Genomic DNA, 21,047 nt, shown 5'->3' on the forward strand with positions numbered 1-21,047 from the left:
TGAGGGCGCGATTTGGAGGAGCCCGCGCGAACGCTCGGGGGGAGGGACGCCCCAAGGGTCGCGGGAGCGTCTCCAGTGGTGAGGAAGGGGCCCGCAATGGGGCGTGAGCGCCGCAGCGCATGCCGGGATCGCCGCCCCTTAGGCGGGGCCTAACTCGAGCTCAGAGCGCGGGACGGAGGAAAGTTGTCGGCGCTCTGGAAGTCGAGCGAAGTGCGGCGGCTTTGAGGTACCTCCCCGGGCCGTGAGCGGTCTCTTCCCTAAGCCTGACTTCCACACGAGGGGCCCGGCCGTCCTGTCCCGCCGCGCTTCTGCACGCTGGGCGGAGCGGGAGGCCCCTCCTGGGGATCGCGACGGTGGGCCCCTCTGACCCCCTCCCCCGCTCCTCCCTGGGGCGGCCCTTCTGGAGCTCAGTTTCCGCGACTGTAACGCGGTGACGGCGCGGCCCTCGTCGAACCCCCTGCCCAGGCGGACTGAACACCGGGGACGTCTGGCCGTTCAGCAAGTGCTGGTTCTTCCGGCTCTTTTTTTTTTTTTTTTTTTTTTTTTTTACTTATTTATGATAGTTACACACACACAGAGAGAGAGAGAGACACAGGCAGAGACACAGGCAGAGGGAGAAGCAGGCTCCGTGCACCGGGATTCGATCCCGGGCCTCCAGGATCGCGCGCGCCCTGGGCCTTTAAAGGCAGGCGCCAACCCGCTGCGCCACCCGGGGATCCCTCTTCGCGCTCCTGAAGAGAGTTTTGCTTTGGAAATAGCTTTGTCCAAACATGTCGAAAAATGTTAATGGAATGCGGTTGAAGGCACCTTGTACCGATGCGGCCACATCCTCGCCGTTCACGTATTTAATACACCTGGTATCTAATGACATTTTTCTCTCTCATAGGAGTGCAAAAATAAAACGCCTTCGATATTGCAAGTAGATCAGAGGGAAGTGAGAAAGCTTCTAAAGATGAAGGCGTTTCAGACCATCTGCAGGCAGCTCAGAAGCTCAAGGTGGTTTTCTCTAGAACCAACCGCCCATGTGGATTTCTCCACTTCTTCTTGCGCGTGTAGCCGAAAGAAAAAGGTGAGCCCTTATGAGGAAGTGGACCAAGGAAAGTACTCCGATTTAGTACAGTCTGTCTTGTCGTCCAGAGGCCTTGCTCAGACTCCAGAATCCTTGTTTGAGGAAGATGATTTACTGTATGGCCCTGTGAGTAAGTGTAAGCCCCCAAAGCAAGATGAGAAAGCAAGAGTTCCAGGAAACTGGTGTCCTCTCTTCAACCCAGAGAGAATAAAGCTAAATGCAACAAGTACTCCTACAATTCCTTTGAAAATCCCTCTGCAAAGAAATAAGATACCAAGTGTAACCAAGATCCTTCAGCAGACCATGACATCGGAACAGATTTTCTACTTGGAGAGGTGGAAAAAGCGGATGATTCTGGAACTGGGAGAAGATGGCTTTGAAGAATATTCCTCAAGTAATTTTCTCAGTCCTGGTTCTATATAGTTACTGTGTTTTCTAGAATATAGAGCACTAGTGTCAAAAAGAGTAAGGGTGTTTTTTGACCTGAACCAGGGAGGTGCTACCTTCAAATGATAATTAGCATTAAATAGCACTCTGTGCATATTTTTTTTAATTTTTATTTATTTATGATAGTTACACACAGAGAGAGAGGCAGAGAGAGAAGCAGGCTCCATGCACCAGGAGCCCGATGTGGGATTCGATCCTGGATCTCCAGGATCGCGCCCTGGGCCAAAGGCAGGCGCCAAACCGCTGCGCCACCCAGGGATCCCGCACTCTGTGCATATTAACTAAAAACCTCATGAAAGCCCTATAGGTATATTATTCTCATTTCACAGATGAAACCGAAACACGGCGAGCAAGTAATTTGACCAAATGATGTAGAAAATCCTTTTATAAACTGCAAACTTAAATATTAGAGCTGCTTGTTTTCTTTAAGGAAAAGAATCAATCACCTGATAAATGGAATTCTACTTGTTTGCCAGGCATTCTAGTCAGAAGGTAGTAAATACCCCTTGCTCTACTTATCCTCATTGACATGTAAATTTAAACACTAGCGATAAATCGGAACACGTGGTTTGTATTTCGATTTTGGTAAATTGAGATAATCTGATGCTCTTGATTAGTAACAATAAACTTCAGCTTTCAACTCCTAATTTACTAACTTGTTAGGCAAGGAGAATAGCTTCCTTTAAACAGGTTCCATTCAAAAACAAGGTGAAAGACCATTGGTACAAGTGAATTAGCTGGTCCCACTCAGGATTATATGGTTGTCTTTTGTTAAAGCTAGGTTTTACATTGATCAATCCGTAGCCCCATGCTTCTCAGCAGTACGTAATAACCCTAGTGGTTTGTACAGAGCACTTTTAATTTTAAGAGAAATGCACTTATTTTGTACCATCTTAGAAAAAACTGTCGGTAATACAGTAAATGTGTGGTCACGTGTTTCAATAAGTATTTATGTAGACAGCACCTGGATATGGCAAAAAATGGTCAAGGTCCGAACATTCCTCAGCTGTGAGGAGGGAGGAATCTATGCAGGAGCTAACTGCCTTTAGGTATTAAGTAGCAACCATTAAGCTTTCTAAACAACATAAAATGAAATCTTTTAATGGCATCTCACATTTTTTATTTGTACCTCTAAGACTTAGAATTGACGTTGGTTCCTCATGGGAAGTTGTTTTTGAGTTTCCTTAAAGCTGGGTTATCAGAACTTGTGGAATCCTGAGATCACTGAGAAGAAAAGTAAAGGCAGAAACCTACTTAGTACTTTGGGAACCTAGGACTTGTATGTAGCCCGTGGCACAAAGCAGAAAAGTACTCTGGAGGCCCCCTTGATATAGAGAGAGTTTCTTTTGGGAAGGTGAAGGTGCTCCACTATCCCAAGCAGAGAGAAAACTGGTTGTTTTCCATATAATCAACTTTGTTGATCTCGATTTCTCTGATGTGTTTCTCAGTTAACTCAAGATCAATTTTAAGAAACGGGCAGAATCACTTTTTCCCCCCCTGTAAGAGGCAGTCATAGGAAGATTAGTATCATGCTCTTCCCCAAACGATAAAAAAGGGAAAAAAAGAAAAACCATGTCACAATCCACTAAATTGATGAATAGGTCAGGAGAGACAGGTTTTAAAATACTGTATTCATAAATCCTGTCCTCCTGCTCTCCCCAAAGGCTAGATAGAGCATAGAGATATGCCCAGAGCTGGCATTCTCGAAACATTTAGTCAATATCACAAGCATCAGCTTACCTTTTGAAGATTGCCAAGAATAAGAAAGTCTGACTTGGATTTTATATTTAAAGTGTTGATCATAGTGGAAAGGGCTTGGGTTTATTTTTTGTTTTTTACTGCAGTGACTTTTTAATCTTGAAATATTATCCATCATGCCAGTTTATCAGAATCTTGGAGATTAATGGAATATTTTTTTATGCACTTTATAATGCTGGGACTGGAAAACATTTCACTTTCATTCCTTTTATTGAATGAGTATTCTGACTTGATGCTATCTGCAATAAATCTTGTGCCTTTTATTTTTTTTTTTAATTTTTATTTATTTATGATAGTCACAGAGAGAGAAAGAGAGAGAGGCAGAGGGAGAAGCAGGCTCCATGCACCGGGAGCCCGACGTGGGAATCGATCCCGGGTCTCTAGGATCGCGCCCTGGGCCAAAGGCAGGCGCCAAACCGCTGCGCCACCCAGGGATCCCTCTTGTGCCTTTTAAATTTTACTTTGATAAATTCAGTTATATTTAATGTTCTGAGCCTTACAATCTCGCAGATCCTATAATCTAGATTCCAGTGTTTGTTGCCTCTTATATGTGAAGGACCCAGCCAAGGGTTAAGCCTGCAGTGGAGAATGAATTGTTTTTTACTTGGCATTAGATAAAGCAGTTTGTTTTCTTCCTGTTTTGACTATGTTTGTGTTCTGCGTCATTAATCTAGTTTATAGATGAATACTGTACTTTTACTTAGGTTTTAATTCCATCTGTCTTAAATTTTTGTAGGCTAATAATCCAATTGAGCCAGGTAAATTTGGAGTGTAATAATTCAGTTCTTTAGCTGAATTTCATTTAAGTCCACAAGAAATTTCCCAGAAGTGATTCCAATTTTTTGCCAGTGGTAGAAGAACTGACCTTTCAAAATATTGGTAAAATAGTATTTGACAAATGTAATGTGCTTGAAATTACCCGATTAGATGAGATTTTCCTTATTTTCTGGGGGTCTTTTTCCCTGCATGAATATTTCCTACTCTGCTTCTGTATATATGTAAATGATGGTCCCTAATTTTGCCATCCTCACTCTGCTGTATGATGGACTGGAATTGAACATGGTCTCTATTGCCAGGCTGCTAGTCTACCTTTTTTGCTTTCAGGCAAATTAAGAATATTGTGTGGGCCTCACTCGTTAAACTGGGAGTAATGATTCTTATATCTTGCTGGATTGTTGTGTTTGAAAGTTAAATAATATTTTGAAAGCGCCAAGATCACTGTTTAGCACAGTGCCTCCTCTTTGTTTCCTTCCCTTTTCAGGGGTCAAGTGAATATGTAGAATTTCTTGGATTTGTTTGTGTTGTCTTCAGAGTGTATGAGGATATACAGATATCAAATCATTTTGTTGTATACCTGAAATAAATACAATCTCATGTCAGTTATACATCAAGTTTTTTTTTTTTTAAAGATTTTATTTATTCAAGAGAGACACAGAGAGACAGACAGGCAGAGACATAGGCAGAGAGAGAAGCAGGCTCCATGCAGGAAGCCCGATGTGGAACTTGATCCTGGGACTCCAGGATCACACCCTGAGCCAAAGGCAGACGCTCAACTGCAGAGCCACCCAGGGATCGCTCAAAAAAAATTTTTTAAGCATATGAGGAAAAATTTCAGGACAGAGCTACTGTTTAAGCTGTTCTAGTCCCCTCGAAAAGTACAGAAGAGTGTTACATATTTCCTCTCCTTGCCCCCAAGTCCCAAAACATCCAATTTGTTTTTAATTTGTATAAGCCTTGATTTTCATTCCTTGTCTATTAGTAAAAAGATTCCCTCTACCTATGTTCATTAACTCAGTGTTAGTCATAAAAAGAACTGTGAACAGAAGCCCTGTTCCTTCTTTCTAATAATTATCATAACTAGTTAAGTTACTAAAATGGATACTTAAATTCATAGTACCATACATTACGTGTGGTCTTGTTATCCCCAGATCTTCAACTGCAGCTTTGGCCTAATTCTACTAGAAATTCTTCATTTTAACTTATTTTTTTAATTCAAACCATTTTAATCCCTTTGGTTTTCTTTTTTTCTTTTTTTTTTAAGATTTTATTAATGAGAGACACAGAGAGAGATTGGCAGAGACATAGGCAGAGGGAGAAGCAGGCTCCATGCGGGGAGCCGGACGCGGGACTCCATCCCCGGTCTCCAGGATCACACACTGGGCTGAAGGCGGCGCTAAACCGCTGAGCCACCCGGGCTGCCCTCCCTTTGGTTTTCAAAGTATATTCTTAGATTTCACAGGCTAAAATGTGATATCTTAGCAGTTATCACTTAAAGATAATTTATGGAGGCAGCCCGGGTGGCTCAGCAGTTTAGCACCGCCTTCAGCCCAGGGCCTGATCCTGGAGACCCACGATCAGGCTCCCTGCATGGAGCCTGCTTCTTTCTCCCTCTGCCTGTCTCTCTCTCTCTCTCTCTCTCTCTCTCTCTCTCTCTCTCTCTCGCTGTGTGTCTCATGAATAAAAAAAAAAATCTTTAAAAAAAAAAAAACCCTAAACATCTAAAAAAAGATAATTTATATAATTTCTAATTTTATTGTTCAGAGGGTTTTAAGTATTTGTTTTTTAGTACTAGCTTTTTGTTTGTTTTTCTTTTTCCCCTGATTTCTTTTCAGACATATTTTTACAAGGGAAACGGTTCCATAAAGCCTTGGAAAGCATACTTTCACCCCAAGGGGACTTGAAAGAGAGAGATGAGAATCTTGAATGTGGATATGTTGAAAGTGTTCAGCATATTCTGAAAGATGTCAGTGGAGTGCGAGCTCTGGAAAGTGCTGTTCAACATGAGACCTTAAAATATGTGGGTCTACTGGACTGTGTGGCTGAGTATCAGTAAGTATCAGAATTTTTTTTCCATCAAAGTGTGGAGATAAATTAATGCGGGTAGGACAGATGATGCCTGTCAAACAGTATTTTTTCTTCTAACCTGCTGTTTCAAGATATAGCCATGTGAAATAAAAACATGTGATACTATAAAAGAGTTGGGTATGGGGCAGGAGGTAAAGACATACAGGAGGAAGAGCCTCATAATTGTAAATCTGTGTTCCAAAATCAAAGTGTGTGTATGGTGGAGAAAAGGTATAATTTTTCAATATCCAGCATGTTCCTTCTCCCCTAACCCCAAGCAAGCTACCAACCACTAGATCCAATTTGCTGGGGCACCTGGGTGGCACAGTTAAGTGTCCAATTCTTGGTTTTGGCTTAGGTCCTGTTCTCAGGGTCCTGAGATCAAGTGCTGTATTAGGCTCTGTGCTAAGTGTTGTATCTGCTTAAAACTCTCTCCCCCTCTCTCTGCTCTCCCATGTACTTGTATGCACACGCTGTCTCTCTCTCTCTCAAATAATTCTTAAAGATCCTATTTGATTTCTGCATTCTCTTTCCCATTTCCCTAAAAATAGCACCTTGATCTGTTAGCCCTGAAAATCATTTCTTTCCCTGGCTTCCATGCAGCGTTTGCTGTGGATAGGAACTCTGAGCTTACTTAAGCTTCCTGTGGTTTGTAAATTGCTGCTGTGTTACTATTTTTCCCACATACTCCAGATTCCAAAAAAAAGGTTGTAAGCCACACACCATGATAGGTCAAAAACCTGTGAATGTAACTCTTGGAACTCCAGTTAAAATTTAAACTAAAACAAATTGACAGTGTTCAAGCCCCCTAACAGTTTTGTGCCATAGCTGCCTCATATCTGAAGAACTCTATGTGCCTAGAAACTCAGTAAGCTATTTTTAGTTGCCCTGTAACCAAGGTGGCCATGCCATCCGTTCTACCCAAGGCCTACAAGAAGTTCGTGACACCAGACACTTCACACAGTGCTGTCCACAGTACCAATGTACCTCATGTGGGTGGAATCAAAATATTTGCCTTTTTGTGACTGACTTATCTTTATCCTGGCTTTTGATGCATAATATTTAAAATTTTTGCCTGTAAGCCAGTTTGTCTATTTTTTTGTTGCCTGTGCCTTTGGTGTCCTATCTGGTAAAGAGGAGGCAGAGACACAGGAGGAGAGAGAAGCAGGCTCCATGCCAGGAGCCCGACGCGGAACTCGATCCTGGGACTCCAGGATCGTGCCCTGGGCCAAAGGCAGGCGCCCTGGGCCAAAGGCAGGCGCCAAACCGCTGAGCCACCCAGGGATCCCCATTTAGGTCTTTAATTTCTTTCAGCAATGATTTGAAGTTTTAATTGTATAAGTTTCAGGATCCTTGATTAATTCCCAAGTATTTTATTCTTTTTGATGTTATTATATGGAATTGTTTTTGTAATTTCCTTTCCAGATTGTTCATTGTTTATGTATAGAAATGTAGTTGACTTTGTATCCTGCTATTTTGCTGAATTTATATAGTCCTACCAGTTTTTGTGTGGATTCTTTAGAGTTTTTAACATAAAAGATCATATCGTCTGTGAACAGAGATAGTTTTACTTCTTCCTTTCTAATTTGGATGCTTTTTTATTTCTTTGTCTTGCCTAATTGCTCTGGCTAGAACATCCAGATGCTGTTGAATAGAAGCAGTGAAAGCAGACAGCGTTGCCTTGTTCTTGATCTTAGAGGAAAAACTTCCAGTCTTTCATCATTGAGTATGATGTTTGCTGTGGGCTTTTTATATATGGTTTTTGTTATGTTGAGGTAGTTTTTTTCCTAATCCCTAGCTTGTTGAGTATTTTTTTCATAAAGGGAATTTCATTTTGTCAGATGGTTTTTCTTCATCAATAAAGATGATTATGTGGTTTCCTTCATTCTGTTAATAAGGTATATATCACATTGGTTGATTTTTGTGTGTTGAACCATGTTTGCATTCTAGGACTAAAGTTCACTTTATCATGGTGTATAATTCTTTTAATATGTTGCTGAATTTGATTTGCTAGTATTTTGTTGAAGATTTTTGTATCAATGTTCATAAAGATTAGTATTCTGTAGTTTTCTTGTGCCTTTTTTTAAAAAGATTTTATTTATTTATTTATTTATTTACTTACTTACTTACTTACTTACTTATTTATTTGATAGAGCCCTGCTGCGGGGCTCAATCCCAGAACCCTGGGATCATGATCTGAGCTGGAGCAGATACTTAACCAAGTGAGCCACCTAGGTGCCCCTCTTGTAGCATCTTTGTCTGGATTTGGTTTCAATCTATGCTGGATTCATAGAATGAGTAAGAATGCCCTCCTTTTCAATTTTTTCAGAAAAGTTTTAGCATTGTTATTAGTTATATCAATGTTTGGTGGGGTTCCCCCATAAAGTCATCAGTCTAGGGCTTTTACTTGCCAGGAGATTTTCGATTAATGATGAAATCTCTTTCTAATTACAGAGCTGTTTAGATATTCTATTCTTCATGATTTAATTCTGGTAGGTTTTGTGTTTCTAGGAATTTGTTTATTTCATTTAGGTTATCCAACCTGTTGGCATATGATTTTTCATAGTGCTCTCATCCTTTCTATTTCTGTAGAATTAGTAATAATGTCCCAGTTTCATTTCTAATTTATGTAATTTGAGTCTTCTTTCTTTTTTCTAAGTCCATCTAGGTAAAGGGTTGTCAATTTTGTTGATCTTTCCAAATAACCAGTGTTTAGTTTCATTGTTTTTTTGTTCTGTTTTGTTTTGTTTTCCTGTCGGTTTTCTCTTCTGAATTTCATTTGTCTCTTCTCTCATCTATTTTATTTCTATTCTACATGCTTTGGATTTACTTCTTTTTGTTTGTTTTGGATTTTTTGTTCCTTAAGTTGTAAGGTTAAGATGTCGAATTGATTCTTCCTTGCTTCTTAATGTAAGTATTTATTCCTATAAAGCTGCCCTAATACTGTTTTCACTGTTCCCATAAGTTTTGGTGTGCTGTGTTTTCATTTTTGCTCACTCCAAGTATCTTCTGATTTTCCCTGTGATTTCTTCTTCTTTTTTTTTTTTTTTTTTTAATTTATGATAGTCGCACAGAGAGAGAGAGAGAGAGAGAGAGAGAGAGAGAGGCAGAGACACAGGCAGAGGGAGAAGCAGGCTCCATGCACCGGGAGCCTGACGTGGGATTCGATCCCAGGTCTCCAGGACCGCGCCCTGGGCCAAAGGCAGGCGCTAAACCGCTGCGCCACCCAGGGATCCCTGTGATTTCTTCTTTGGTTGATTTTGTTAATTTTCACAAATTTGTGATTTTTTTTTTGTTTTACATCTTTTATTAATTTCTGACTTCATCTTGTGATTAGAGAGGATACTTTGTGTGGTATCTTTTTAAATATATTGAAACTTAATTTATGGCCTAATGTATGGTTTGTCCTGGAAAGTGTCCTGTGTCTACTGGAAAAGATGTGCATTCTGTTGTTGGGTAGAAAGAACTATATGTCCATTAGATCTAGTTGGCTTATTGTGTTGTTTTAAGTCCTTTATTTCCTTACTTACCTTCTGTCTGGTTCTATCCATTATTGAAAATAGGTATTAAAATCTCCAACTAGGGGATCCCTGGGTGGCGCAGGCTCCCGGTGCATGGAGCCTGCTTCTCCCTCTGCCTGTGTCTCTGCCTCTCTCTCTCTCTCTCTACTATCATAAATAAATAAAAATTAAAAATAAATAAATAAAATCTCCAACTATTATTATAGAACTGTATTTCTGGGGCACCTGGCTGACTCATTCAGAAGAGCATGTGACTCTTGATCTTGGAGTTGGAGTTAGAGTCCTATGTTAGATGTAGAGATTACTTAAATAAAAATAAAGTTTAAAAAAAAAACTATTTCTCCCTTCAATTTTGACGGTTTTGCTTCATATATTTTGCTAGTCTGCTACTAGGTGCATAAATGTCTATAATTGTTATATCTTTTTGGTGTAGTGAACCTTTTTATTAAATATGTCTGTTTTTGCCTCGTCTTTTTTTTATTTAAAGACTTTTGTCTGCTGTTAGAGCCATCTTTGCTTTCTTCCAGTTACCATTTGCACAGAATATTTTCTGTCTTTTTACATTCACCCTATCTGTGTCTCTTGTAGACAGCATGTAGTTGTTGAATCGTGTATTTTATCCATTCTGCCAATCTCTATCTTTTGATTGAAGAGTTTAATCTATTACATTTAAAGTAGTTAGTGATAAGGAGAGACTTCTGTCATTTTGTTATTTGTTTTCTATAGGCATTCTAGCTCTTTCGTCTCATTTCCTGTAGGTTACTGTCTTCTTTTGTGTTTTGTTTCCCTTTTTGTAGTGAAGCATTTCAATTATTTTCTCATTCCCTTTATGTATATTCTGTAATATATTCCTTGTGATTTCCTTGTGATTACCATAGGGATTACATTTAACATCCTAGTTATAATGCTGTAATTTGAATTTGTACCAACCTAACTTTGACATACAAAAACTCCTTTAACAGCTTTGTCCCTATCCCTTTCAATTATTGATGTTACAAAATTGTCTTTATATATTATGTGCCCCAAAACATAAACTAATAATTTTTTAGGCTTCTTAATCTCTTATATTATGTAGAAAACAAACCACTGACCCTCCACTCACCCATCCATGGGCCCCTTCCTTTCATTGCCAGCAACAGAATACTACTGGTAGGATAAGGTTAAAAGTTAGAAAGGGAGTCAGTATGTCTTCAAAAGTACTTTGGAACATGTCTAACTCAGGATCTTGCAAAAGTGGCAAGAATTCGCCTGGTGGATCCAATAGAATGTGTAGTATTATGGATATACAAGTGTAAGGAAATGGACTGGAGCAACTGAGACAAAAAAAAACTTGGAGCATAAATGAGAACTAGCTCTGATGGGGCAGGAAATGATGCAGAGACTCAAGTCAGAGGAGCTCCATTTCAGCAGCAATAGCTGATACTCCAGCTGGAGTTGAAAGTGCAAGAAAAAGCCTAGGAGAACTGCAGAGAGCTCAAGAACAATTAGAGAAGGAGATGAGTGGGGCACCTGGCTGGCTCAGTTGGTTAAGCGTCTGCCTTTGACTCAGGTTATGATCCCAGAGTCCTGGGATTAAGCCCCACATCAGGCTCCCTGCTCCACATCCCTGTCTGCTTCTCCCTCTCCCTCCACCCCTACCCATTCCCACACTTACATACTCTCTGTTTCAAAAAAAGAAATAAAATCTTCAACAAAGAAAGGAGGAGATAAGAATGAGTATAGAAAATAAGAGCTAGGGATCCCTGGGTGGCGCAGCAGTTTAGCGCCTGCCTTTGGCCCAGGACGCGATCCTGGAGACCCGGGATCGAATCCCACGTCGGGCTTCCGGTGCATGGAGCCTGCTTCTCCCCTCTGCCTGTGTCTCTGCCTCTCTCTCTCTCTCTGTGACTATCATAAATAAATAAATAAAAATTAAAAAAAAAAAAAGAAAATAAGAGCTAGAGCACCTGGGTAGCTCAGTGGTTGAGCATCTGCCTTGGGTTCAGGTTATGATCCTGGGGTCCTAGGATCAAGTCCCACCCACGCTGGGCTTCTTGCAGGGAGCCTGCTTCTCCCTCTGCCTATGTCTCTGCCTCTCTCTCTGTGTCTCTCATGAAAAAATAAATAAAATCTTAAAAAAAAAAAAAAGAGCTAAGGTGTTTCCCATAGAGAGGATACAGCAGCAGAGTCTGGCCAAACACTAGTTGAAATTTGTGATATGGGGCAGCTCACTTGAGCAGAGTGGAAGAACATGATGAACCAGTGCTATCTGATGTTTCATTAAACACTGATCAAGATTTGTATGATCAACCAACCTAAGAGTAATAAATTTTTCTCCTTGTTTCAAGTTTAAAAAGAAACTGTAGAAAATAAAAAGTAGAGTTAACAAATCATTGTTAGGGCAGCCTGGGTGGCTCAGCGGTTTAGTGCCGCCTTCGGCCCAGGGCATGATCCTGGAGACCCAGGACTGAGTCCCACGTCGGGCTCCCTGCGTGGAGCCTGCTTCTCCCTCTGCCTGTTATCTCTGCCTCTCTCTCTCTCCTCTCTGTGTTTCTCATGAATAAATAAATAAAATCTAAAAAAAAAAAAAAATCGTTGTTACAATAATACCGCTTTTATAATTGCTGATGTATTTACGTTTATTGAGGTCTTTGGGCATCTTTAAGACTAAAAAGGTCTTTTTCTAGTAGATCTATCACATCTTTTTCAGGGACAATCTCTGTTTTATTTTTTTTCCTTTGAATGGGACATACTTTCCTGTTTCTTTGAATGCCTTGTGATTTTTGTTGTTGAAAACTGGCTATTTGGGATGCCTGGGTGACTCAGTGGTTGAACATCTGCCTTCGGCTCAGGGTGGTCTCGGGGTCCTGGGATTGGGTCCCACATCAGGCTCTCTATGGAGCCTGCTTCTCCTTCTGTCTGTATCTCTGTCTTTCTCTGTGTTTCTCATGAATAAATATATAAATTTTAATTTAAAAAAAAACCTGGATATTTGAATCTAATATGTAACTCTGGAAATCAGGTTCTCGCTCTACCCTACAGTTTGCTGGATTTTGTTCATTGTTTTTGTTCGGGGTTTTATTATTCTTGTAGGCCATCTCAGTGCTAAGGATCAGCCTGAGTTATAAGCGTAAGGTCTTCTCAGGTCTTTTTTGAGCCTGTGCCTTTCCCTGGACATGCACAGACACTTGCTGATTTTCCCCATATATGCAGTTTTGTTTTTTTTTTTTTAAGATTTTATTTATTCACAAGAGACACACACAGAGAGAGAGGCAGAGACATAGGCAGAGGGAAGAGAAGCAGGCTCCATGCAGGGAGCCCAATATGGGACTTGATCCCGGGACTCCGGGATCATACCCTGAGCCAAAGGCAGACGCTCAACCACTGAGCCACCCAGGGGTCCCTATGCAGTTGCTTTTGGATGTTGTAGTCTTTAGTATCTAATTCCCAAAAGAAGAAGAAGAGAAAAATGAAGGGTTAGGGAAAAAATGGGCATTGGTCCTTTAAATCTTCTGGAAGTCATTCAGCTGGAGGAAGAGGGGCTTGCTGCAGTGAGTGGAGGTACGGTAACAGTGGCCACCCTGCTCTGGTCTACTCTCTGTGAACAGAAACATCAGTGATGAGAGCACAGATCCTTGACATTTGGAGAATGGGGTCCTTTTTGTCTGCTCTCCTTCCCACAAGTTGTGTGCATGCTGCTCCAGGATCGTGTGCAGAGCTACCAGCCCCATGAGAAGGGGTGGGGAGATGGGTAGCTATTAAGAGCCGAAATTGACCAAAATGAACCACAGTTTACAATCCAAACCTTCACTAGGCTCTAGATTTCCAATAATTATAACAGACATTCTGCCATTGCCGTATTATTTAGGTGGGCCTACAGATTTCTGGTGCTTCCTAACTCTTCCATCTTCCCAGAATCCTCCACTCCCACTCTGATTTTAAATTCTTGTGATCTTGTAGTACCTGGGTGGCTCAGTCATTTAAGCATCCAACTCTTGATTTTGGCTCGGGTCTCCATCTCAGGGTTGTAAGATTGAGTGCTCCATGCCGAGCATGGAGCCTGCTTAAGACTCTCTCTCTCCCCCTCACTCCCTCTCTCCTTCCCTGTCTAAAAATAAAGTTCTTGTGATCCTTTTTTTTTTTAAGATTTTATTTTAGTTATATATTTATTAGAGAGGAAGAGAGCACCCAAGCACATGAGTAGGGCAGAGGGAGAAACAGACTCCCCGCTGAGCAGAGAGCCCCATGCAGGCCTCAATCCCCAGACCCCAGGATCATGACCCGAGCCAAAGGCAGACACTTAACTGACTGAGCCACCCAGGCACCCCAGTTCTTGTGATCCTGAGATATTTTATTTTATTTTATTTTTTTCTGAGATATTTTATGACTGTATGTACAATCATTTGTCCCCACCCCCACTTACACAGAGTTCCATTTTATTTTAGAGGCCTTTCCTTATTAGTATATAGATCTGCAGTATCCTTTTCTCTTTTAATAATTTTCCATTACTCAAAATTAACAGCTATTAACAGTCACGTTTGTTTCCAATTTTTTTTTTTAAATATTGTAAATTAAGCTCACACACTTGTAACCATAACCACATCTTCCCTCCTCTCGCAGTCCCCTGGCCAAAGACAATCACTGTGATAAGTTTGCTACTGTATCTTTTTAGGCTACTTCCTATACTACTAAATACACCCACAACACTATATAATGCATGCCCAACACATTGCCAATCTACTTTCTACATACACATACCACACTATAACACACATACACAAAATACCATGTATTGTTACCTGCATGTCTATGAGAGTCACAATATATAGACATTTCTCTATGCATAGTATCACAAAGCTGGTAAGATATTAGGCCCTAGAGCCTGGCCGGCTGGGTTTGGTTTCTGACTTTTTAGCTTAGCCTTAGGCTAATTAGCCTCTCTGTACTTCTTTGTTCCTCTGTAAAATAAAACAAAAGGACTTACCTCATTGAGTTGTTACAGAGATTAAATGAGACATTCTCTGTATAGTACTTAAAATGCATACTATATACTCAACAAATGTTAGCATGATGATTTTGACCTTGTCCTCTCTTTTTAACTGTTGTTTGGTATTCCTTTATATTAATGAGCCATATCCATTTCCCTTTTGGGAACATTCAGTTTATTTCTAGTTTTTCACAATTACAAACTGTAGCAGTGTTCATGGCTCCATATATACAGTGTTGTGAGAGTTTTCTGTAGGCAGGAGCACTGGTTCATTTGTTGGTTTGTTTTGGTAGATGATATATATAGTTTGGATCAATTCAGTTGGTCTGAAATAGGTCAGGATAGGAATACTTAAATTTTTCAGGCACTTGTCACTTGCACCCAGGGTATCAAACCATTGCTCTCTGTGCATACCTAAAAGGGAAATTGCTGGGTGATGAAAGGGTATGAGCATTTTAATTTTTCCCAGGTGTGAGTGTGCTGATTTGGGCACACCTTTAATGACACAGTGTTAAACAATTTATTAACATTGTCTTCAGTGGTTTCGACTGCATTTGACTTAAGTTAGGCTGAGCATCTTTTCATTTTTATGAACTAAAATGTTTTAATTTGGGTTTATACTAAAATCTCTTTTCCACATTATTAAGTTCTGCAAGTTATAATATATTGCAAGAAACACTGGTCCATGTAAGAAATCTTTATTTTTAGGGGTATTTTGATATATTTTAGGTTGAGAATTAAGAAGTGTCCTAGGGATACTGGGGCCTTCTCTTTATTTGCATAGATTATAATTGTTTTGTAATATTGCAAAGTTTGACAAAGCCAATAAAACTACCTCTAGACCTGCACTGTCCAAGAGGGCACCCACTAGCCACATATGGCCATTAAATACTTGAGTGTGGCCAATCTAAAGTATGCCACATTTATAGCGTATAAATATACAAAATAGTTTTCAGTGCCTTAGTACAAAAAAGAATATAAAGTATCCCATTAATAACTTTTTTACATTACATAATGAAACGATAATATTTTTGGTATGTTGGGTTAAATAAAATATTAAAATTTCACCCTTTTTGATATGATTACTAGAAAATTTGAAATAACATACATAGCTTGCATTTTCTTTCTTCTAGACAGTGCTACTCTAGGTTGACTTTATAAAATACCTTGCAAAAAAAAAATACCTTGCATAAGTTGTAATTCTAGAGCCAAGTTGATGGTGGGTAATGTGCATACTTTGTACAAAATATCGCTCTAAAATGGTTTTGAAATTAAATTTCATGAAAGCCAGAATGAACAGATAGTCACCAGTTATCAGTTTGCTCACCCTGTGATCCTTCTGATAGCTGCACTTCACAAGTATAAAATCCTACCAGGAGAGGGGTAGTGAAGAGGAATGTACTAGTTACATGACTTTTTTAGAAAGTGGCGGGGATCCCTGGGTGGCGCAGCGGTTTGGCGCCTGCCTTTGGCCCAGGGCGCGATCCTGGAGACCCGGGATCGAATCCCACGTCAGGCTCCCGGTGCATGGAGCCTGTTTCTCCCTCTGCCTGTGTCTCTGCCTCTCTCTCTCTCTGTATGACTATTGTAAATAAAAAAAAAAAAAAAAAAAAAAAAAAATTTAAAAAAAAGAAAAAAAAAAAAAAGAAAGTGGCAGGAATTTTTTTATTTTCCCAATATCCTTCATAGTAAGACACCCTACCCTGTGTGTAAACTTTTAGGGCAAGGACCAGGTCTTCTTATTTGTATTTCTGCATATAATTGGTGCCTATTAAATGCTGATAGATTTGAATCTCAGCTTTGATTTCTGAGCAAGAGAATTTCTGAAGCACCATGATGCTTTGTCCTTTGTGATGGGGACTCTGCTACTGGTCTATTGTAGTTCACCCCGATAGATATTTTAAATGAGATCAACTAAGATAGTGATAGACATAGTTTCAATTCCCATGTCAACTGTTAAAGGAAACAAGGCCATGGAGGTCCAAAGGAATTTTAAGACAAGTTTAGAAACTGGACTGTGGAAATGTTCCTCAGCACTTCCACATGGCCATACCTGTAGTTCTCACCAGTGTACTTCAGGAAGCACTTCCCATCATACCCCTGACAGGCCCATTACTGACCTGAATATAGGGCTCAAAGGAACGAGAACATCACACTTCTCTAATACTCAGAAGTAAAGCTCAGAAGAGCTGTCTTTTTGAAAAGTGGAGAAGAGAAGTAAGTCATTGGGTGATAAGTAGTAAACCATACCTAAGATGCTTAACCTATTAGAGTTTCTCAGTTTGAACTATTACCTATGAAGACTTCTTTGGTGTCTCTTTAGGGGCAAGCTGTGTGTGATTGATTGGAAGACATCGGAGAAACCGAAACCTTATATTCGAAATACATTTGACAACCCACTGCAGGTTGTAGCCTATATTGGTGCCATAAATAATGATGCCAACTACAGCTTTCAGGTCAGGACAATGAACCTCTACCTATGTAAAGCTTTGCTTGATGCTTATTTATGGCTACTTAACTCCTTGTGATTTTTTTTTAAAGATTTATTTATTTATTCATGAGAAACAGAGAGAGGGAGAAGCAGAGACACAGGCAGAGGGAGAAGCAGGATCCATGCAGGGAGCCTGAAGCGGGACTCAATCCTGGGTCTCCAGGATCACACCCTGGGCTGAAGGCAGCGCTAAACCGCTGAGCCACCGGGGCTGCCCACTCCTTGTGATTTTTATTGTTTGTGTCCCACTGCTTACTGTTCCTTGTCTTTCTACCACCTTAAAAAGCACTTCTCCCTGTTGTGAGCCTTCTGTCATTGCTAATAGTGCTTTAGTGTTTATAGTCCAATCTTCAATATCTTCCTTGTCATCTTATATATGTTCTTATATATCCTGGTGTCCCTTGTCATCAATCCCTCTTAGAAACAGTCAGGAGATATTACTGTAGATTGTTTTGTTCTGAGTTTGCCCCAGAGGAAGAAGGAAATGAACCTCAACTCTGATCCTACTATATAAATATTGGAACTGCGCTGTGTTTCTTCCTAGGTTCAGTGTGGCTTAATTGTGGTGGCCTACAAAGATGGATCTCCTGCCCACCCACATTTCATGGACACTGAGCTCTGTTCCCAGTACTGGGCCAAGTGGCTTCTTCGACTAGAGGAATATACACAGAACGAAAAGAACCAGAATATTCAGAAACCAGATCAGGGGACAGAGTGATGTTTGGGAAGCTCTATTGCTGTTTACTATAGAGATGCCACAGGATCTGAGAGCTACAAGTGGAAGTATTTGTTGAAATGTATTACAACTAAAAAGTTCGAAAGCCAGAAAAGTTTAGATCTTAAGGATTGGACTTGGGCACAGGAAAGAAGCACAAGTAGGCAACGTCTATCATTTACCTGGAAAAGGGCAAGCAGGCACTGGTGGCTCTGGGACTCCCCCTTAGAAGTTTCTGTATCCCAAGCAGGATGCTCAGTCCTTGAATTGAGATTGGAGGGTGGGAGGTTTGGCATGCAAGGAGTTCCCCAGGGCACCCCAGGAGGGAAGGGTCTGCACACCCCCAGGCTATGTATAGAGGGAGAACATAGGCCAACTCCTTCTGTCAATGTGGTTTCCTAAAACTAGTTTTATTATGTTGAAGTTTTCTATATATTTGGGGAAGGGGGAAATTTTCATTTAACATTTTTGAAAAAATTCATTTTTTTCATATTTAATGTGATTCTTTAGCCTTAAGTAAACATTGTTCTCTGGAAAAATGGAGCATTTTCACGTGGTTGACAATCCCCTTAGCATATCAGTAAATAACCCCCAAGAGTAGCCAGACCCCAGTCTTGAGATTCATAATTATGGATATTTTAGTAGCTCTATTCTGGTTTGAGTCCATGAGCCATGTACATAAAGTAAAAGTATCATTTGTGAGATTCTTCAGCTAGGGGGAGCAATAATTTTTTGTGTTTTTGGTAAGTAATAAAAAGTATTAGTTGTCACTGAGATGCCCACAATAAATCCCCACTATAGCTTTGGGGAAAGACTCCCTGTTTTATGGAATGGGATAGCATTTAAGTTACAGTGTGGTCTTAGAATACTAGGGTGCTACAATTAATTTTTTCTTTAATTAGCTATTATAAGAAATAAAATACAAGATGTGAGTAAAGTAATGAGGCTTTGGTTCTGTTTCTTTTTTATTTGGATTTGTTACATATAGAGTGATCCCATAAACCTGGAAATTGTTTACATTTTATATTTAGAAGTTGAGAATTCACAGTTTTGCCACTGGCCCAGGAGCATTGGTGTGTGTTCTACATAAGCACATACAAGAAGAAGGCATCCTCCACCAGGGTCACCTGGCAAGGAAAGTTAAGGTTCAGGTGGGAGGGAGGATTATGGGGGACCTTTTACTGACTGTACACCTCTGCATTCTCTTCAAGCAGCAGGTACTCATGTAGCCTGTAATTTCCAAAGTCAGAAATCAAGTGAGATCATTAAAAGTTGCAACAGCAGATTTTTCCACACTGCTTTTAATAAGCCCCCCTCCAGAATTTAGGAGACTAGGCTCCGCAAGACTGCATTTTAATACAGTTCTCTAGGGTTCATATAAATGCACCTTGGACCTGTCACTTTGTACCTACTCTTCCAAGCTAATGGCATGAGGAGTTCCATGTAAGACCCTCAGAGTCTGACCAGGCAGACAGGGTTGTATGAGAACAACCAGAGTTAATCCCTGGGCAGGCTTCTCAGAGACAGAAACACACCAGTTTCTCACTATAATCTTGACATTCCTTGGATCTCACCAATTAGAGAAATCTCAATCCTCTTAAGAGGGAAATGTCAATGAAAAGTTATTTTCCCTAGAAAGGCATAGGAGGAGAAAGCCAAATCTGAGTTTCTAAGTGAGACAACTTTTCAAGAATTACCAGGTATGTTACTAAATTGTGGGTACCACTTTTTCCCCCTAAGTGATATGGCATATTAAACTCCAGTGAAATGAAACAAGATTTATGTAAGGAGGGATTCTCTAAAATAATTTTTTAAAATTTTGAGAGAGAGCACAAGAGGGAGGAGGCCACAGGGGGAGGGAGAAGCCGACTCCCCACTGAGCATGGAGCCTAACATGGAGTTCGAACCTAGGAATCCAAGATCATGACCTGAGCCAAAGTCAGATGCTTAACTGAGCCACCCAGATGCCTCCAAAAATTTTTTAAAAGGAGGTAGAAATTGCTTTTGTGGAGGAGGCTCCCTCACAGTATAGGACATAGTATTACCATTTTGGGCTTTGAGACAATCCATTAAGTTCAAAGCTATCCACATACCCTTTTCCTCTGCAGTTCTACATTCTTAGTGCATTCAGCAGCTGACAAAAGCTCCATGCCAGCCAGCACTAAAAACCAATTTTCGATTTTATACGAAAAACTTAACACCTTCTGCCCTCCCATCCTCACCCCCAGACCTGGCCTCTTGCTCAGAGCCATTATCTCCTTTTAATCTAAGAGCATTAACCTCTATAAACCTATTATAGTTCTAGGAAAACTTGTCAGCGTATGACCTCTGGTTTCATATGTGTTGACTCTAGTAAATACAGGAAGAGAGTTGGTTATGTCATTGTGCTTCTAGGTAACCAATTTGCCTACCGGCTTTAAATGGAATTGGAGAGGGGTAATTTGTTTGAATCACCGTGTCTTTCCACCTGAACAATTACACATTTGATTATAACCTGCCTTCCCCTCCTGCACAACACGCAAAAAAAGTGAAGCAAGGGAATAGTCGGAACTTTACCTGAAAAGAAACACTTCATTGTTTGGAGCTGGTGCCCTACGGAGAACCACTGTCTTAAATCAATCACTAAGCACAAGGCAGAACTGACTCTCCCTGTCTCTCTCCCCCTACCTTCTCTCCAGCCTCAGAGGCCCACTGGTTTGCCTGCAGTAGGAAGTTTGATGTAGGGAACCTCGAGTGATAGACACTGTAAGCAGGAGCTTGAGAAAAGTGCTTTGAGGAGATGCCCCTGATGGAGGAAACATTTGATGGTTGCTTGACAATAAGAGTTGCCAGGTTTGAGGAATGCACTTATGAGGATCCAGTCATAAAATGATATTCTGTATTAGATTAGGGTTGGAGCTTTTACCTTTTTGCCAAAGAGACAGGTATATGACAATCATACAGATAAAAGCCCTTGTCTGTTGTTTGCTGTGTCCTATTTCCCTCACCCCTGAGACACCATCATAAATTTGGTATGTATCTTTCCAGTGTATCCTTTTATAGTTTTACTTTTGCTGGTCTCCATGAATAATATACAGTTTGCTTCCTTTTTTATTTTTGCTTGCTTTACTTTATCTCAACATTTGTTTCTGCCGGTTGACCACTTCTAGATCTAGTGCATGGCTTTAAACTGCTCTGCAGTATTCCCTCAGGTTTTCCTGTCTCACTAATACAGTTAGGCTAACACTGTTTTGCAA

The 21,047-nt window shown here is 40.4% G+C and overlaps 1 protein-coding gene across 1 annotated transcript; it reads left to right on the plus strand.

Moving 5' to 3' along the window:
- The first annotated feature begins 88 nt into the window (after positions 1 to 88).
- On the plus strand, positions 89 to 18,746 carry MGME1 (mitochondrial genome maintenance exonuclease 1). The gene is made up of 5 exons (XM_055344181.1): positions 89 to 226; positions 887 to 1,463; positions 5,887 to 6,103; positions 16,929 to 17,061; positions 17,641 to 18,746. The coding sequence occupies exons 2-5, from the start codon at positions 953 to 955 to the stop codon at positions 17,812 to 17,814; spliced, it is 1,035 nt and encodes a 344-aa protein (XP_055200156.1). The 5' UTR covers positions 89 to 226; positions 887 to 952; the 3' UTR covers positions 17,815 to 18,746.
- Positions 18,747 to 21,047: the final 2,301 nt, after the last annotated feature.

This window comes from Nyctereutes procyonoides, unplaced genomic scaffold (genome assembly GCF_905146905.1).
Source record: "Nyctereutes procyonoides isolate TBG_1078 unplaced genomic scaffold, NYPRO_anot_genome, whole genome shotgun sequence".
NCBI lineage: Eukaryota > Metazoa > Chordata > Mammalia > Carnivora > Canidae > Nyctereutes > Nyctereutes procyonoides.